This window comes from Erpetoichthys calabaricus, chromosome 6, assembly GCF_900747795.2.
Source record: "Erpetoichthys calabaricus chromosome 6, fErpCal1.3, whole genome shotgun sequence".
In the NCBI taxonomy this organism is placed as follows: domain Eukaryota; kingdom Metazoa; phylum Chordata; class Cladistia; order Polypteriformes; family Polypteridae; genus Erpetoichthys; species Erpetoichthys calabaricus.
Window position 1 is genome coordinate 192,071,558 of NC_041399.2, and position 21,209 is coordinate 192,092,766.

General features: G+C 36.5%; 1 protein-coding gene across 2 annotated transcripts in view; it reads left to right on the forward strand.

Moving 5' to 3' along the window:
* ctdspla (CTD (carboxy-terminal domain, RNA polymerase II, polypeptide A) small phosphatase-like a) overlaps positions 1 to 21,209 on the forward strand; it is a 104,474-nt gene that overhangs the window by 45,699 nt on the left and 37,566 nt on the right. For both annotated transcript variants that reach the window (XM_028804202.2, XM_028804201.2), the window contains exon 2: positions 8,760 to 8,917. In XM_028804202.2, the coding sequence (XP_028660035.1) occupies positions 8,760 to 8,917 (158 nt within the window). The remainder of the gene's footprint in view (positions 1 to 8,759; positions 8,918 to 21,209) is intronic.

Here is a 21,209-nt window from a genome sequence, read left to right on the forward strand (position 1 = left end):
TTTGGAAAATAAAAAATAGACATTCTCTGAGTTGTGAAAAAGGATCAGCAATCATAAACAGATTTACTCAAACCTGTTTGACATTTTTTCATCTTTGTAGGTTTCTACTGTTAAGTGAACCTGTTTAGGCTATATTACTAATTTGGGGGAATGTGTTTGGGAGTGGGATAAAACCTCTGTGGTCTGAAGCAAGAATTTTGTTGAGTGTTAAGTAGCTGGACTGAAACATCAGTATCATGCAGACCTCTATTAGAGACAATCAAGTAAGACAGGTCAATTAACCAGTTTATCCACAATACAAACTTGAATAATTCTTCTGGCATGGAATTCTAGAAAAATATTTTACCGGTTTGCTAAAAATTAGTGGAAAACTTGTGAACTTGTTTAAATGTAAAATATGTCTTATTGCAAAATGTGCAAATTTTAGCAAACAAAAAACAAAGTGTGATGTTATGTCAGTGTTATGTTGTGTCTTACAGCAAATGCATTTGCCTATGAACCTGTATGTGAACTGTGTGTAATAAATGAGCCTACTCCTTTAAGAATATTATATAGGATGACACATACTCCAATCAGATTCTTGAATTGATTCTAGTCTTGTTACTGATTAAATTACTGTGACTTTCTTAAAATTATTGTTGGTCACTTGATAGGAAATTTTTGTGGAATTTTATGTGGAATTTCCTGCTGGAACCATTTTTCTACTGTCGTCAGAGTTCCATGATTTAAATAAAGTGTTTTCAAATTTCAACATAGCACTCATCATAAAAGATGTGCACACTATTATCATAAAAGTTTGTTTTGTGTTTTTGCTATCCCTTTTTTTTTTTTTTTTTTGCAGGTTTGGTTATAAGATAGTCTGTAGGTGCTTTCAAATTCCTAGTCTGCTTTGTTCTGAATCTGAGAATGATTTATTACTTTAAATGTCCAGTTCATTGCTCTGTTTCACACTGCAAATTTTCAAGCAAATTTAATGTACCAATAGACATTCCTTGGACATATTGTGGACTTCTTTCTTTGAGCAGCAACATTATTTACCCGTGAAAAATATCACTTGGGATTAACAACATTTTCCATTGCATTTTCTATAATTTATTGGTTTATTTACCATATACCAAACACAGCTCTTTGAGCAAATCTTATTATTAAATAACTGGAAAAATGCATGAAATTTATGCACTGATGTGCTTGGTATGAAAAGGACACATGTCAAATAGGCAAGTGTAGAAAACAAGGTAAGCTCTGCTGAGGGAGAACAGTGGTATGCTTCAGTTTTACGACAGCAGACATATCACGTGAGTTTCATCTAACTGTATGATGTTGTGTATTTGCTCACCAGTAGCCACCATATGAATGTAACCTCATTTTAGTTCATCTCAAATCACATGACTACTGTCTTAACACCTGTAAGTATTTAATAATTTTCATTTTGTAATGTCTGATTAACATTTGCTGCATGTGTCAAAGTTAGTGTGTCCACATCAGGCTCGAAAAGGGATTTCATCGAGAAAATGGCAAACATGCACACAACACTTTCATGGTGTAAGATTAGGGGGTTTGATTGTCTGTGTCACAGGGCACTGCTGTTTATTTTTCACCACCTCTGCATGTGTTTTGATTGACCTGATCACAATTGAATTTATTCCCCCCCCCCCCCCCCCCCCAATAGCAAGATTATAATGTGCGTGAGGGGCATGTATCATGTGTTTTAAGCAATTTGTATGTTTTCTACCAATGTGAGTATTTTTCCCTTTTTGCTTTTAATGATCCACGTTAACCTTCAACTCATTATTCTGTGGATGAGAATCCCTAATTACTGACTGTCAATTCTTAACGTAATGATAACAACACACACAATTTCACCTGTAATGTACAGTACTTCCTGTAGTTGGATCTGTTCCTTGCATATCAGATTTAAACCTTATGCTAACCACACAGGTACCACACAGAGACTACCCATCCCAAAGGGTATTAGTTTGGTTCCTTTGTGCCCACCCTAGTATGATTGGTATGTTCACATCTACCTAAATGAACCAGACTTTTGGGGAAATCGTGTCAGAGTTTGAAAAAAATGCAAAACAACTTGGTGTGAAAGCACCTTTAGTTGGCTTATGGTGGTTAATTTCACTTACCCCCTTTCCTAGATTGTATTCCTTATTGAAGTTGCTCGTTTATGAACCCAGTTCATGTTAACAGATGTTGCATTATGTTCACTAATTGCCACAGGAGAAATTAGAATCTAGTTCAGGCATAGCCATTATTAAGGACCTGTTAAACATTCCTTTTTCCTGATGAATCTGTTTTCAATATCTTCTTATATAATATGCTACCATGTCTGTCCAGGATTTTAAGTCACCTGTAGCTCACAAACTGTTTGACCTGTTGACCTGAAATTTGGTACACATATACTATGTGATGTCTACTATCCGCTTACGGCGTGATAGTTGACCTCCAAGGTTATTTTTTTTTATTTTTATCTTGTTTTATTATAGAATCAACTCTCGGCAGCAGCCAGCAGGGCGGCCATGTTGTGCATGTGTACGGGCGCCGTTCTCATTCCCTACCACCTTCGTCGTCACTTCCCCTACCTCTTCATGTCTTAAATCATTCTTGAGACAGATTGAAGACTTAAGTGCCAGCTTAAGTGAAATATTAAGGAAAACATACTAAGTAATTGCAACACAAACAGGACTTATTCAGTTTTAATGTGAAAAGATGCTGATGAAAAAAGAGAAATGGGCCGCTAGGGTGGAGAAAAGAAGAGCTGCTCAGGAAGCAGCAAGCGCATCAAGCTCTGAGCAAATGAATGCTAAACGTACAGAAAAAGCATGAAAACTAGAAATGCCCAAGTCAAGTGTATTCACTGCACGTTATTGTGCAGTGCGCCGTTACTGGTGAATTAATAAGACAAGTCTGAGACAGGAAAGCCTTTTTTTATTTCTTTACCATTATGTGAACATATCTCGGAATACCGTGTTATGCTGTCTTGGCTGTAAATGTCACATAAACAATTAAATCCTACTAAATTGCAGGTATAGTCTGACAATTTTTTCTGAGGAGGCTTTTAAAAGGCTTTTGTTTCTTTTCCATTAACCAGCTCCAGTGCAGTTCTGCAAGTGAGATGATGTACACTTTCCCAATTTAGAGTTATTCTTGACATGCAGAGCTAGTTTGACTTTTTTCAGGTTTAAGTAATCTATATCATGTATGGTGCATTTTGCTTACTGTTGTTTTTCTGTTTAAAAGTATACCTCTTTGAGGGTAATGCAAGCTGTAATTGTGAATTGTAATGGAGTGGGTTGTAAAATAATCTAAATCACATTACAGGTGTTGTCATTGTGCAATTTATTCTCAAGCATCATAAAAATGTTGCTTATTTGACAGTACATTAAAGAAACAAGGGCAAATATTTTACCTTTTTTTTTTTTTTTGTCCTGAACTTTAAAAACGTGTATCTTGCTCCCATTCCATTTGTATTACCAGGAAAATAGAATGGAAACAAGAACACAGCAATGTTTTGTTTTGTAGCTTGGAGTAGTAGGAAAGCAGTCGTAAAGCATCTTTTGGAAATCTACCTTTTTTCTATGAGAGCTCTTTTCTTTTTGTTCAGTTCAGATTGCGTTAGTTTATATGTAACAGCTGTTTTGCTAGTGTGCATGTGCTGTATTCTTTATTAATCGTCGTCTTAATATAGCTTATTCATTAGATTTGGATTTTTCAGTTTCTAGCAGACCTATTTCACCCAGCTTTTCAAACGTGCAGTTCATCTTATTTCTTTGTCATGGAATATAGCCCCTGTATGTTTAATGTTTGCCTGTAGAAAATAGAGCTTAATGGAATTTTTTAAATTTGATAACACTGTGTATGTAGTAAAATGCTATATGCAATATATTATATTGGACTGGACTGCCAATACTGATTCTCTGTGCAAGAAAGGACAGAGCCGCCTGTACTTCCTTAGAAGACTGGCATCCTTCAACATCTGCAGTAAGATGCTGCAGATGTTCTATCAGATAGTTGTGGCGAGTGCCCTCTTCTACGCAGTGGTGTGCTGGGGAGGCAGCTTTAAGAAGAAGGATGCCTCACGCCTGGACAAACTGGTGAGGAAGGCAGGCTCTATTGTTGGCATAGAGCTGGACGGTTTGACATCCGTAGCAGAGCAACGGGCACTCAGCAGGCTCCTATCAATTATGGAGAATCCACTACATCCATTAAACAGTGTCATCTCCAGACAGAGGAGCAGTTTCAGCGGCAGACTGCTGTCACTGTCCTGCTCCACTGACAGACTGAGAAGATCATTCCTCCCCCAAACTATGCGACTCTTCAATTCCACCAGAGGGGGCAAACGTTGAACATTATTCAAGTTATTGTCTGTTTTTTACCTGCATTTTTTTATTACTCTTTAATTTAATATTTTTTGCTGCTGGAGTATGTGAATTTCCCCCTGGGATTAATAAAGTATCTATCTATCTGTCTATCAGTCTATCTATCTATCTGTCTAGTAATACTTAAAAGGATAAGTAGTTAAATAAAAATTTTAATAAGTGCGTGTCCTCTAGACCTGCCATAACTTGCTCAATACTAAGGATCAGTGAGAGCATAGAAAAATGTTCATTTTTGTGCTATATTGAAGAAGGTTAGCATCAATTCTGTTTAAATTCTGGTGGTATGGTAATTCAAGTAATTCCAATTGAGTAATTAAAAGAAAAACCTAAATTTTCAGTTTGTGTTTTTTAGTTATAAAATTTGTGTCCAGTGGTGCTGTAGGTGGAATGCACTTAAAAGCTTTAACTTAGTGAAGACAAAAACTTCTTTTTCTTTATTTTAATAAGTGCATATACTAGCTTGCTTCATGTTGAAATCTGCAGCATTTTGTTTTCCTCCAAGTCTAGATTCATATTTGCAGCTTTCCTGTTATTCATATTGTCATACTTGTAGGGCAAAACTTGGATCAATAGGATGCAGAACTGAAAATACCAGTCTCTATTCCATTTTTTTTTTTATATATAAAGTAAATAGTGTTGATTAATGAAATGTGCAAAAATGTGTTTGACAGGGAATATGCTGTGTTTGCTGTTGGCCCCTTTTTGCCGAGTATTTCCCTTTAAACTTGCTGTGTAGCTGGCTTAGACATTTTTTTTTATCTCCAGCACCCCATAATACTTTGCAACACCAATGTGACATCACAGAGCTGTTGGAGCCAATGTCGAATGGGACAGACACAACCTCCACTTGTGTATAACACTGATCCTTGTAATGGCTAAAAATTTGCCAAAAACTTCCAAGTAATGTACATTTAAACACAAAATGTGCACATTTTAGCCCAATGTTATTTTTGGGAGCCAACAATACATTTTTTGGCACTTTTGCTTTTTTAAAACCATACACTTGTTTTTTTTACCAGTTTACCAGCAGATTTTATACTGGTGTAGTTCTAGTTATGTCCCATGCTATATCCATTATAATAGTAATAAAGTTTTTAATACAGTGTGGTCCCATGTGGCTGAATCAGTCTCTGGCTGAACTTTTTTTTTTCCTACATTGGTGGAATGCCTATAAAGGCTGAAGTACACTGCATATGGTGCTAAACAATACACATTTAAATAGTATATACAAAAGCAGTGCAAATACTGAAACTCTTTTTAACACAAATATCAGGAAACCGAGAAATTAAAGAAAGGAGTAGTGTGACATCTGCCTACAAGCATGTGGATAAGAGGAGTATACAGTATATTCCTTGCAGGGTGCAAGACAGTCGACAATTTCAGATGTCTACCACTTTAATATTGGACAAAGTACCCTGCGTTCATAGCGATCAGATGTCATGTTACTACTCCATAATGCACAGTCTGCTGTGTATCTTCTATCTCTCAACCGAATGCTGTTTCCTGAGTCATTGTTGATGAATGAAAACCCAAACTATATAGGTACAGCTAATGGCGGTATTTCATATTTCACACAGAAAGTTTGTCATCGTGGGTCTTTTGTCTTATTTTAATTCATTATGGTTATAGAAAAGGCTGATTGTGTATGGAGCTGATATCTGTGTGATCTAAAAGTGACACCAATTTAGAGATTTCTTGTGTTTCAATACAGTAGGTACTCGTGGTTTAGAATTTATTGATGGTGCACTCCTTATCTGTATTCTGTGCCTTTCAATGAGTAATATCCATAAATACATTGTTTTCTAAGAATTCTTCCCCTTTTGAGATAGCAATTTGTTCTAACTTTAGTTCAGTTACAGAATTAAGTGGGACTGTAAAGAGTGTACACTTAAAGAGTTGTTTGCGTGACCCGGGTCAGCAGAGTTTGTATTAAATTAAATCTCAGATACAGTGCCACCTAATGAAACTGATTACGTAACTAAAAGTTTTATAATGTTAAACAGGGAAAATCTGAATAGTTCATACTTGCATTTTAAATGCTAACAGTTCTTTTGGCATAACTGCTAGTGTTTTTTTCCCTTTCCATCACTTTCCATGTTGGTGTATTGGGTTAGTTTATACAGGTTAAGAAGATTGCTTAAGAAACATTTATAATAGATGAAATGCATATGGCAAGGGTGCCCACGTTTTTTCCGCTTGCAAGCTACTTTTAAAATGACCAGGTCAAAATGATCTACCTTCATTAAAAATGCTATATATCTATATATATCTATATCTCGAATCGAACTCAGGTCTGAGAGGTGGCAGAGCTGTTGTGCTCTAAGAGGCAAATTTTAACGCGCTACGCCACGGAGGTTGTTGTATTGTCCTTGAAGCTTTTGTGAAAGTGTTTATTTGATCTTTGGAACTCGGGCTTTACACATTCTATAGTTTATGCCTACTACATTTTGTAACATTTATTACTAAAATATGACAAAGTTTCTGTTTTAACAATGTGTTTACACAGATTACTTTAGAAGAATAATCTCTTATTTCCACTGTAAAACTCCACTTCACTCCCACATAATCAATCAAGGCGTGAGCTAGGAAAACTTTGCTCACGTTCTAAGTCGGTGGGGGGATGGAATAGCCGGCTGCTGGCAGCTTGTCTTTTATCAGCACATTTAGAGGACAAAGGATGCTGGCGGAGAGGTGTGAACGGATTTAAGAAGTGATTTAAGGTGGGCCGAATATACGAGTTTTTTCGTAGGCTCTGGTAATTCTAGTGTTAAATTAATGTTGGTCAGATCGGTAAAAAACTGCCAAGTCTAGCAACCATTGATTGGCATTAAGTTATTTGTATTCTGCATGTTTAATGACAAAGAGAAACTCCTTTATCTCTGGCCAGGGGTCTCGAAATCTCAGCAGGAATTTTCCCCTAGCCAACTGCCTCAACAAAGGCCTCTTACCATCTTAAGGACTTCTTATGCTTAATGATCGGGTGACTCACCCAGAACGATGCTTCTGTGTCTGCCTTTGCTTTTGAATTCAGCCGAGTTAAAAATGTAGGCTGTCCGATTAACTGGGATTTTAGTTCCCTTACCTTTTTCTTTCTCAGATAGCTTTTCGGAAGGAAGTCAGTTTCATAGTTTTTATGAACAGTTCGAAAATGCCTTTCCACATTTTCCTCCTTTGGTATAGCAATGAAAGATTGACAGATCAGACAAACGCACTTCGATTGTGACATTGTGAGAAAAAAAAATTCCTCTTCCAATTCCACATGTCCAGCCCCCCCACCAGTTGTTTTTTTTCATATCCCTTCTTTAGTCGATATAAATTGGAAGACTAACTAGATCACTTAGATAGCTGGAGTTTTGCAGTAATTCGCGCGTTTGATCGTGCGTGCGGGATGACCTGTGTGTTAGAAGAAAAGAGATCTCAGACTGGCCGCCCTGTATGTCAATCAGGTGGCAAATGTTATAGGGAGGATATATGATAGACTAACAGCTAAAAAAAATTTTTTTGAATGCAACGCGATCTATTTGCACTACCTTTCCGATTTTCCGGTCGATCGTGATCAACATATTGGCCAGCCATGACATATGGCATAAATTTGCATGATTGAGCTTCATTCCAATTTCTTTACATTTTCCCATTGATGCCTTTGAATTGGGAGTGACGCTTGCTTTCACCACTTTTATGCTGTTAGGCTTTTAATTGCTACTAGCTTTTCTAACTTTGCAGAAAACAGTGATAGTTCAGCAGGGCAATATTTGATAGAAATATCTAGTCTAAATTGTTTCTTTTTAAAACTTAGATTTGTATAATTTTAAAATGCTGAAGGCTTTTGGGGAAGGTAGCCTTGTCTGAATTGTCTGTGTAGGTTGTTATTGGAGTGACCTTGGTCTATCCTAATTGGTACAGCACCTGTATAGTTTTAGGTAGTAGTTTCAGTGTGAATGCAATGCATAAAGTGTAACTGTGCTGTTTCTAGCTGTAATTACATTGTTGGAATTGTGACAAAATAAAAACATTAATATTCCTGCTATTTTTATTGTGCATTCAATATACATTAACAAACTTGTTGCATAAAACATTAAAACACATTGAATGAAAAATCTGTGTGACCTTTGAATAACCCATCCTGGAGAATGTCATTTCATTTGTAGTAGTATTACTTGTAGTAATACTATACAGAGTTCAGTCAGATTCTTAGTTGCACATTCATTTGACAGCATGTATTTGACTAAGGATCCAAATATGCACTTTTAAACTATTTTTTTCTTTTGACAGTCACTGAATTCATAGTACATTTGTCTCTAAATGCTCATGAGGCTAAATACTTAAGTTCCTAAACAAAATTCCTAAAATATCTGCTTTAATTTTATTTTTCAGTTTCTCAATCTAATACCAGTTTGAAAAAACAGAGAAGTAGAAGCATCTTCAGCACTTTCTTTTGCTGTTTTCGCAACTATAATGTGGAACCACCTTCAACTAACAACAATACAACTTCCCTTCCTCCACCGGTGGAAGAAAATGGAACATTGTCCAAGGTGAGTAGGGTATTTAAAAAAAATATGTATTTTAAAATATTTATTAGGCAGTTGCCTAATGCTAAGTGCTCAGACAGTTCAGAAAAAGCAAATGATTGCAGTTTGCTCTAGGAAAATATCTAGTGATAAATATGTCAAGTAATGAAATGAGTAATAGAAGGCATCTAGTAGTAATCCTCGCCACAGCCTAAGGTGGAATAAAGTGCAGGTTTGGTCAGTAAATTCCCTGATGGAAAAAGTTTGGCCCCAAACTAAAATTTCTTTGAATTAACAAACCATGGAGAGCAACGTTATGTACGTATGACAAGTATGAGGTACGTTCCCCAAGTGAAAATATTTTTTGGAATAAAATATAGCTTGTGTTTGTCCTGTGAACAAGCAAAGAAATATGGATAGAAGTTGGTGGTGATGAACTTAACAGAAAGATTTGTGTACCGAACAGACATTCAGCTTTATATCTTAAATGGAACAATATTTTAAGATTAAGTCAAATCAGGACTGTAGATTTAAAAAAAAAAAAAAAATTGAATTTTATTTTTTTTTCTTGCTAAGGTGTACTGTGGAACCTCGGTTTGTGAGCATAATTCGTTCTGGAAATGTGCTCGTAGTCCAAAGCACTCAAATATCAAAGTGAATTTCCCCATAAGAAATAATGGAAACTCAGATGATTTGTTCCACAACCCAAAACTATTCATATAAAAATGATTAATACAAAATATAAAGTAAGAATACATAAAACAAATTAACTTGCACTTTTACCTTTGAAAAGAATCATGGCTGGTGTGAGTGAGTTTCTAAACTCTTGTGGGATTGCACCCAACGGGACGACATGCGGAAGAGCGTCCCAAAGCAATCGCAGTCTCCCAGCGCTGAAGCAGTTCTCTGTAAAAGCGAATCCGAAAAGATCGCGGACATGCTATAAGCGCCTGCCGTCAATGGGTGATACAAGGAACAAGGAACGTTATAAATGCGCAGGGCCCTGCCTGACTGCTGTGTCTGTGTATAAATAACCACGCTGTTGCTGTTTCAAGCTGAATAAAGCTTGTGTTGCTAAAGTACTGAGACTCAGCTTTGTGTTTTAGGGTGCAAGACGGGGACTCGCACATCACAGCACGCACGCACGAGCACACATACACATACACACACGCACACGAACGCGTGGGCGCGCGCACACAGTCACAATGCTAATGCTGTAGTAAACACTATATGCTCGTACGGATGTTGACTATATGAGTGAGGCATGCCGACTCAGACGGAGAATAGGAGACGATTGCCTACAATCCCGCAGTGAGAGAGAGAGAAGAACCATCAACTCAGTTGTAATCACATGACGCTCAGCAGACAAACTACTCGTACTGCAAGACCTCGCTCGTTTATCAAGTCAAAATTTATTAAAAATTTTTGCTCGTCTTGCAAAACACTCGTAAACCAAGTTACTTGCAAACCGAGGTTCCACTGTATTTGATTTTATATGTTAAGGTTTGGGTTTAGTGCTCCAGACAATTTGAAGGGTATCACACAGAGCGTCTTTTGGTGCCATTCAGTGACCAGTATTGAGCAATACCGTGAATTCATAACATTAAATGTCCCTTGTATTTTATGATGGTTTATGCAAACAGTTTGATCCTACTTGAATTAAAGCAGATGCTTATGGAACTTCCCTATGCAGCTGTTTATTCTGAAATACCTTCAATGTGTTGGTAGCCGAAAGGTTGATGGTTAAGTTTAAAGTAAACATATCTGGTAAAAGGAAAATACAAATTGCTGTGTGCCAAAATAGTTGTTCTCCTTGTCTGCGCAATTTCTTTTTAAGATTTGAAATTTAAGCAAACCTGGAATAAAGTAGCTAAAACTATGAAAAGGAAAATTTAAACTATTTTTTAAAACATTTCCCTTGTTTCAATTTGATTATGAACAAAGGAAAGACACTGCTAAGTCTAGATGCAGTCAAGTACATTCTGTCTTCCTCCCAATATCAAAGCCATAGTTACCGAAGCTAATGTTATGCTCGAGATTCTATATTTTTAATTGAGATTTTAACAAAATAGGCATCAGTCAGTATCCAGTATCAAAACTATTAAGATTTTTTTTTTTTGAACAAGTCATTTTGAAGCCTAATTGAAATTAGCAGTAACACAGATAAGCAGACTGAGGGGAAAATGTGATGTGGTTAGAGGCCCAGTCGTTTAAATGCTTCAACTATGTATTTTGTAACATGAGGGTGTGTTATGCCACCTCTACACATGCCTAAAGTATCTATCTATCTATCTATCTATCTATCTATCTAAAGTAGTGCTAATCCAAATGAATAAAAATAGTGTTTCTCTTACTTGTATGATTGATAAAGTAAACAGGGAGGACAGTTACAAAGAATCAGGTTGAAAATAACACTTGCTTCCTGTTTTGGCGTTTTTTTTTATTATTAACAATGTGTTTACTTTGTCTGTCAGATGGACAGCTCAAACTCTTACTGCTCATGCCTCTTAATTTCCATGTCTAAACCTTTATATGTCTCTCTCTCTTTCACTCCTTCGCCCACTTGAACCCTGCCTTCTAGTGTGTCTTTCCCCTGCTATCTTCCTAACCTTGGACCTATCTAGGGTGGGGTAGCTTAAACTCCCATTGACACAAGGTCACTGTATACCAAGTGTTGGACTAGAGCCAGGGGAACAGAATGTCTTTGGTTTTTGAAATGCCAAATTACAAAACCTTCTGCACTGCTGAACACTATGCAGTTGTAATAGTGCCAAGTCCCCGAGGACACTTATAGGGTCCCACTTTAAAATTGCAATAAAATTAAAGTCATCCCAATCATATAATTCCATTTCAGAAATTCAACAGTAATATCAAGTACCCATTTGACTCAATCTGCTACATGTTCTCTAGAAAGTTAAAATTAAGAAGACAAAACTTCTGTACATTAAATGAAATGCATTCCAGAAATCTCCAGCAGAAGGCTATTGGAATTTTTGCCACTTTTGTGCCCATAGAGAGCGTTGTCTGCTGCAAATAAGTTAAGAGATTGTAGGCCTAACAGAAGAAACATTTGTGACAAGAGGGGGAAACTGAGAATAGAGGACTACAAACCAAGTTGTAAATAAGGTAAATCTGATTGGGCATTCTTAAAATGTATGGTTTTAAAAAAAAAAAAAGTGATTTATTTGGGCAAAAATGACATTAACAGTCCTCAGCTTGGCCTATAGCTTAACATTTGCAGGGAGTAAGATAAAAGCAGTGGTATGATGCTCAGGTTGCTTTTAGCTGGCATACTCCTCCTTGTACCCAGGACATTTATAGTCCGACTGAGAAGGACTATAATGGATGAGGACTCAAAAGGAACAACAGAACAGGAATAGTGCAAAGTGCTCTTTATTCCAATTGATCCAAATAGTGTTCAAAAACAAAGTGCAATGTATATCTTCAAATAAATAAGTAATCCAATAAAACAGTGGTCAGTGAAGGTTAAAATCAGTCTCTAAATACTGTAATAGGTTAAATAGGTTAAAAGTAAGTTTAAATACAGTTGGCATCCATTTAAAACGAATCATGAGCCTCTGTACCTCCTCCAAAATAACATTGCCTTAGCTCACCCTCCAAGGTCTGCTTAATAAAGGCTAGTTTTCGTGGGTACTTTATGGCTTGCTGACCTGACAAGCAACACAAGTAACACGTGTCAGTTAGTAAGACTGCGACAGGGTGAGAATAGCAAGCAAAGTAAAAGAGCAGACAAGGGCCAGGCAGGTCGAAGACAGGCTTGTTTTATTATTTTGAAGGTGTCCAATGAGCAGTGGCAGGGTACAGGCAATATCATAGCATTCAGACTAAAAAGCCTATTGGCACCTGTGGATTCCCTCAGAAAAGCGGCTTCAATGTGGCTTGCAGAATTAAATCAATCGTTGAGCATACATTATGATGGCTTTCCCATTTGCTAGACGGTTTCACTCAGATTTAGCCTATCTAAACTGTGTTTTGTTTGTCAGTTTTTTTTGTTGTTTTTTTTTAATAAAAAGAAAGATTTGAAAGTGCTAGTGAAGAACTCTATGAATATTATATTTAAACAGCTGTGCTTTGGAAGCTCCAGGTTTACACAAATGACAAGTTAATCACAAACAACACAAAGGTGAAAGTCATTTGACTATAATTAAACAACAACATTTACTTATATAGCACATTTTCATACAAATAATGTAGCTCAAAGTGCTTTATATGATGAAGAAAAGAAAAATAAAAGACAAATAAGAATTAAAATAAGACAACACTAATTAACATAGAGTAAGAGTAAGGTCCGCTGACCAGGGGGGACAGAAAAAACAAAAAAAACGGCTGGAGAGAAAAAAATAAAATCTGTAGGGGTTCTAGACCATGAGACCGCCCAGCCCAAAAAAATCAACACACCACTTGTAGGCTTGTAATGGAGTCTCCATCTACTATTGTAAACAGGCTTACTGTACAGACTGCTTAGATCAAAGATCATCTTTACAATTAGGTGTGTTGCAAACAGTTTAGTTGTGGAAAGGAGAACTTGTGTTAATGGAAAGAATAGTCAGTTATTGCACAATACAGTTTTGCAGTGGTAAATTAATAGATTAAAAAATCCATCTCTATTAAATTCCTATTTTCTTCATTATATTATTGGCATAGATATACATTTATTGGTCATACTCTATATTACTATGTTTTGTTCTTTTATGGTGGCTTTTATTGTATTCACAGTTTTGTTTTTTAAATAACTTTACTTATTTCATATAGAACTTTTTATGCTTAATATGCACTGCTGCTGTGTTCATATGGCATTGGAAACGAGCTTTCTGGTGGGAAATTTTACATAAATGTATTTCCAAATTGTAGTTTCTATAACCCTCTCCTTTCACCTCATTTCATTATAAAAAAATAAAAATTTAACTAAATCTGTCAGAAACTGATTTTTTTATAACAAACAAATTATAACAAGAGCACTTTTTGCAGTGCCTCATTGTGAATTAATTGTGCAGCTATGTTAGTCTGCTTGAAGACTGTGATTATTGTCTTAGCTGCACATGCCAATTTTTTAGCCCATGTCTACCATAGCAGTGTTTGTTGTAACCCAACAATAAGTAGAGAAGTTTGAAGATTCATTTTTAAATACCGTATTTTTTGCACCATAAGACGCACCTGACCATTAGACGCACCTAGGTTTAGAGGATGAAAACAAGAAAAAAAATATTCTGAACCAAATGGTGCACTAATATGTTTAATAAAATATAGCAGAATAATATTTCAACCATGTAAATTCAACAGCGGTATTAAGAAACATCATCACTGTCATTAACAAATAAGGAGAGACTTTAAGTTTCAAGCACTCTTCTAGTTTTATGGAAACCCCAAGAACTCCTCATCGCTAGTGTCAGAATTTATTAAGCTCAGTTGCTCACAATCACTTTGCAGGAGCACGTACCTATCATCACGCGACATAACCTGTCCAAAGCCACCAGGGGACAAAGCACGTTTGGACCAATGCTCCCTGAAGTTATATCGCCAGTCTAGTCCCATCTATATTTGTAATGCCACAAAGCCCTTCATCTCATGTTTTGTTGTGGGTTTCCAGTTTGAAAAATGAGAATGCGGTACAAGCACAGCCCTCGATTCAAAAAATTGCTCTGCATACCTGTTTGTCTCGTTTGACAGTAGCTGAAAGGCAGCTTCAGGAAAGAACAGCCTGAAGTAGTCCAGCGGCTGGTAATCTGTGGAGTCCAGAGTCCGACTCAGTGATAATGCGCAAAACAAACTCTGCTTTTGTTTGTTTTCTGCACTTGCTTTGCTCCCTCATGAGATGTAGATGCCATCTTGCTTTTGTTTACATTTTGCAACTCACGCACACGCAAGGATTAGATGCCGAGTCAATGAGTCTAACATTCCTCCAAGCACAGAGGGAATGCCTGTAACGTAACAGTGAGTTTTGTCGCCCTCTACCCCTGGATGTCTACTTTTGTCAGGTAATACACATCATGGTCTGTGACGCAATATTCGCTCCATAAGACGCACAGACATTTCCAACCTTCTTTTGGGGAAAAAAAAGTGCGTCTTATGGTGCGAAAAATACGGTAATCAAATTGTAAAAGTATTATTTTTTTTCTTCTGAATACAAATCTGAATGTGATAGCCATTTTGGAAGCTGCTTTCCCAATTCTACTTAACCCTATAACGCCTGAATTTTTAATTTCAGGAAAAAAATTTTTTTTTGTTTTTATTCTTTACTTTCATAGTTATCAATATATAAAACAACCAAAATATATTAAAAAAATATAAAATTTGCAATGTTTTTTAAATGTAACCAAATTGTCACATTCGTCCATGGATCTATAATACAAGAATAAAAAATGCACCTTCATTTCTATATTGTTTTTCATCTTATTTTATTATTAAATAAAAAAAAAAACTGAAAGCTTATTTTATTTATAAAGTATAATACAAAATGTATTTGTTTATAATTTTAGTTAGTGTGAAATTGAACAAAACAATTTTTTTCTTTTGTGATACAAAGATGAACTTTGCATTTGCTGCAGAAAAATACTGGTGCACTCTTGCAATTTACATTTTTGCATCTTCCTCTGTTTGTGACCTCAGGGTAATGGTGAAGACCATCCAAACGGATATCACTTCCAGGGATACTTTTGGTGGCAGGACCTCTTCTCTTTTTGTTAGCAAACTCAACATCAGTAGAACTAGTTGAAGGTCTGCCTCTTTTTGTTGGTCTATTACTTTTTTCTTCAAGAAGAAGAGCTTCGGTGATGCTCATTTTGAACTCTTGCAGACTTTGGATCTTTTTTTTTGGTAACTGAAGGCTCTCACAGTCTCTACGATAAAGTAGCCAAGAGTTCACAACAGTCACATCTATAAAATGAAAAAATAATTTGTGATAATATTTTTTCGATCTGATGTGAATTCTGTACAGTGCAATTAGCGAGTCCATCAAATCAACACCTCCCATAAACTGATTGTAGGTTTTCACAATAGCGGGGCAATCGATTGTGATGGTTTGTTTTGTCTTTTTGTCATATCGCTTACAGTTGGCCTTTGGTTCTGCCGAGGCAAAAGTTGACATAAGGTTTACAACTCTATTATCTGCCCATTTCACTACACGTACTTCAGTATCTTCAACTAGAGCAGTCACTTCTTGATGGGACCCTTTGCCTCTTTTCATCAAATCTTTGTCCTTGATTAGTTTGATGCCAGGCAAACGATTGATTCTAACAGTTCCCAAGCTAAATATTTTTTTCTTTGCTAAAGTTGTCATCAAAGGAAGTGACGTAAACCAGTTATCAAAATATAATAAATGGTTCAATCCAACAGGAATTGATTGGGCCAATTTCAGTACTACATTTGAACTAGCTCCCAAGTCGGGTTCTCCTAATACCGGTTCAATTTTCTCTGAATATATGAAAAAATCATACATGATGCCTTTGTCATCGCAAAGAACAAACAATTTGTATCCCCACTTGTGTGGTTTGCTGGGTATATATTGTTTCATGCTTGATCTACCTTTGAATGGAACTATCTGTTCATCCACGCATAGCATTTGGGGCATTGGTATTTCCCGAAACTTTTTTTGTAAATGGTCTATCAAAGGCCGGATCTTGAATAATTTATCTGTTTTCTCATTAGGTAAGGGAATTTGTGAATTATCATTGAAGTGAATCTTGGACTTTATTTCTTCCCATCTATCTCTACTTATCACTTCCGATACAATAGGACAGTTTAGTTTGCTCTTCCAATATAAACGTGAATTTGAGAGCTTCACCATAGACATAGCAAGCAGTGTACCCAAAAATTGCTCAAGTTCCTGCCTACTCAGTGCAAGAGGTTTATTAGGATTTTGCTGGATTGCATAAAGATTTGATTGGTCGACAATATGAGTAATGATATCCTTCGAGAAAAAATGTCTAAAATATTCAACAGGACGTTTTATTACCCCAGAAGAATCTATTTGTCCTAACCATTCAGGCATAGGTCTAGCTGTACCGTCTCCAGAAATGTGCCGCCAAAGAGGAATTCTTTTTGATTGGAAATTTCTTGATGTAGATGGCTTTGAACTTGTAGTTATTGGAATTGATTCTTCAACTTCAACAACTGAAGTTTCTAACTCATCTTCACTAGTATTATCATTACTAACTACGAGGTCTTCTAATTCATCCAAATCAAAATAATCGGGCGCATATTCACTTCCTATCATGGGAAAAAATAAATAGTTATCAAAATAGTTTGAATAGCAATATAATTAAAATTTTATATCCATCCATCCATTTTTCAACCTGCTGAATCTGAACACAGGATCACGGGGGTCTGCTGGAGCCAATCCCAGTCAACACCGGGCACAAGGCAGGAAACAAACCCCGGGCAGGGTGCCAGCCCACCGCAGGGCACACACTAGGGACAATTTAGAATTGCCAATGCATCTAACCTGCATGTCTTTGGACTGTGGGAGGAAACCCAAGCAGACATGAGGAGAACATGCAAACTCCACGCAGGGAGGACCTGAGAAGCAAACCCAGGTCCCCAGGTCTCCCAACTGCAAGGCAGCAGCGCTACCCACTGTGCCACCCAAATTGTATATTGTAAAATGAAAATTTTTAAATATAATACACATTTTATTTACCAGTGTCATCCGTATTAGCATCTGGTTCCTTGTCTGAGTCTGTACCGCTTCCATCTAGGTCATAAATTCGCCGTTTTCCATAAAACAAACCACAATCCATGCTGTGGTAATTTTTGTCACCGTCGAATCAAAACACGAACGTAACGAATTCGTTACGTTTTGAAAAAGCGGAAATATATAATAAATATAATGTTTTTTATGAGTATTACACCTTTGACATAAAAACTACAGTTTTATGAACATATACAAAAAATATCAACACTAAAACTTCACTAGATTGAAAATTATCGTGAAATGCACTGAACGCCAACGAGCACCTAACCACACACGCACAATCGGTCGAAACATGTGCCACTATTCAAGCATTTGGCCGCTAAAATGCCTGACTAGCGGTATGCATTTGTAATAGTAAAGTGCGCCGATTTCGTTGACATCGTCGTCGGCTCCAAAAGCTTTAGAATTTCTGTACCAGATACGTTTTAATTAAATGTTACTAAAACGTCGCGCTCGGCGTTATAGGGTTAACTAAATTTCGAACCAGTATGTTATTTCTTAATGGTTATAAATTTCATGTGTTCGAGTTAGTTAGCTAGTTAATTTATGCCTTAAAATATGATCTAAACCTTGTATTACTAGAGGAAACTAACATTTAATTTCACTCCCATGAGTAAGTGAATTGATTAATCTGTAAAGACATGACTTTTTTTTTTTTTTTTTTTTTTTTTTGACACTATATTTTGAACTTCTGTGCCAGTAATTTAAAGGTTGAAGGTTCAAATCCCGTAAATGCCTGAAGCAACTCTACTCTGTTGGGCCCTTGAGCGAGGCCCTTAACCTGCAATTGCTTCATCCTGGGTAGAACGATAATTTGTATCCAGCCATGCAAACAGGTCCTCCAACTTACAGGGAAAATTTGGGGGTTGGTGGCAGGATTGGCACTCCAGTCACCGGAAGAAGAAAGGGGGGGAAAAAAATACTTGCACTATTCCAGTAGGGTGCTGAGGTGTCACCTGCTACAGTTGGGTCACAGTCCATGTGGTTCGTACGCCCCTATGATGTCTGTGAAAATACGGATGGAATTAATGCTTAAAAACACTTTTTAGACTTAAAAACGGAAATGTGCGGAATTTAGAGACTGAAGGGGTGACTGTTACAAAACTTCCCAATAAATGAAACGATTGAATAATCTGTAGTTCTATCATTCAGATACTATATTCTAGTTTTTGAAGTGAACGCAGTTCTTCATAGAAATCCAGTCGTGCCTCTTATCTGTTTGTGCACATGTTTGCTGTATTTTTTCTCTTTAAAGGCACGCAAATTAGCTGGCTGCATGAAACAGAAATGTCGACGCAAGCAGTATCAGATACCCTAACTATGTTAACAAAAGTAAGAAACATGAGCTTAACTGCAAAATTAAGGGCACAACAACTGAGTGACTTTTATGAATCTGGACAGCTTTTCTGCAAGTTTTGCCAGCATACCATAGACTGGACACAAAAAGATACATGCAATGACCATGTCATATCTAAAACCCATCTCAAAAACAAGGAGAAATTAAGATCAAAAAGTGTTCCCCTTTACGGAGGAAACAACAAAATAGTCAGATGCAAGATGGCAGTTTGTATCGATGTGAGTCAGACATACCTCTCGAATGCTTACTTTCTTTATTAAGCATTGTAAACAAGGAGGTGCACTGCCAGAAAATGAGAGCAGTCTTTGACAAACTCATCTGGCCCTTGTATTTGAACAACATATGGACGCCGTTCTTTGAAAGATTCTTGGCAAGAAAATATATGTTGTAGTTTTTGAAACCACTGATAGCCGAGACCACATAGTTCTCATCATAGTGATAGGTGAGTAAACATTTGACTGTATGGTAATTCTTTCATGTAGGCAGTTCTAATTGTACAGGATGTATTTACTGTGAATCGTTTAACTGATTAAATTATACAGGTATTTAACCGGTATTAAGTCTTTCCCATAAAAAAATGTTTTTCGTGAATGGCACTTGTTGTTAACAGGCCTTTTAAAAATTAACAGCAATGTTTCGGGATTTAATAAATGTTTTGCCTCGCGGTGAAGAGGCACGCAAGGTCCACATTTGACTCTTCCGTTATAAAGTCGACACTACAAACCTGGGCAGAAGAGTAGGGTTTTCCTCAGATGCAACGAGCCCTTAAATGCGGGTCACTCTTTCTTTTTTCTAAAAGTGAAGTTAATCTTCATCTCAGAAGGATGCATCAAACTAGTAACAGCTCTTACAATTCTGGGAGGGCACTCACTGTCCTACTGCAATCTCAGCATACAGCATCATGGAGGATCTGGGATCCTACCTGATGAATGGAACTGCAAAATACAGTAAAGTTCAGTTGTGCTAGTGTGCTGTTTCATTAAGAGGAATGTAAAGTGCCATTTCATTACTGTTTGTTTTATTGTAGCTGTTACTACTTTTTTACAGAAAAAAAAAACTTAAAACCCCAAAAATCAGAATCAAGGAAAAATAAAATGTTGAAAACCAAAAATCAAAAAAATAAAATAAAATGGAATTTGTGGAAAAAAATAAAACCGATTCCATAGGGCCCTAGGTTCGTCATGTGGTGGGTGTGGCAACATGCTTTCAGTACATGCTCACAGCCTGCCTTCCTTCCTTCCACTTCTGCCAGGAAGGTGAGGAATTAGTTATGCTCAAAATTGCAAGGCATATCTGTAACAGTAATGTTCAGTACTCATTCTGAAGGTTTATCACATTGAAGTAAAAAGTACAGAGTAAAATTGAGTTCATACATGTGCTTATTGGCTTTTAGTAAATGAAAAGTTGAACGCCTTTACAGATAAGAGAGATGCTGTAGAGAAACTAATATAAGGTATATAACAACATGGACAAAGATATAATATTTTTACTGTTTGAACATGCTTTTACGCATACTCCTGTGTGTTCTCAGTGCTGTTTAAGTAGGCTAGCCAAAAGTCGGTCTTCCAAGGAAAGTGGGGGCAGCTAATGGACTTCACCAGTGTGCTTGTACTGCAGTTCAGTTCACCAAAAAAGCTTTTTTTTTTTTTTTTCCACTTTTATCCAAGAGCTAGCAAGCAAACGTAACTGATACATATAAGACTGGAGCAATATATAAATAATACCTCTAATTTAGCATGATTCTTGCAGGATAGACCTTGAAGGCAGATTGTTCACTTAAAATATTTTGTGATACTTTTATGGAAGAATGTTTTCTTAGTTTGGGAAAAACTGACTGCAGTGGTATTAGTCTTGGTGCATTCCTGTGGGTTAGGGTCTGCTTAATCTGCAGCATTCAAAGGCATAAATTTAGTTTGGTAGAAAGTATAATACAGTTAATGTGTATGTGTATGTGTTTTTTTTTTTTTTTTTTTTTTTTAATACTGGAATCACAATTCAGCTATGGTATTAATTTGAGTATTAGCTATTTCTGCATATGCATATATATGTAAAGTATGCATATGTAAAATGTATTCATGTATATATAAAGCATGCTATGCAGTTGTGTGTACTACATAAACACATACCATAATACAGGAGGTAATGTCAAAATCACGGTTAACCAGATATTGATAATGCTTTAAAAATGTTCTTTCATAATTACGCATATTTAAATAAACACACAATGTTTTCGATAATATATGTGTAGT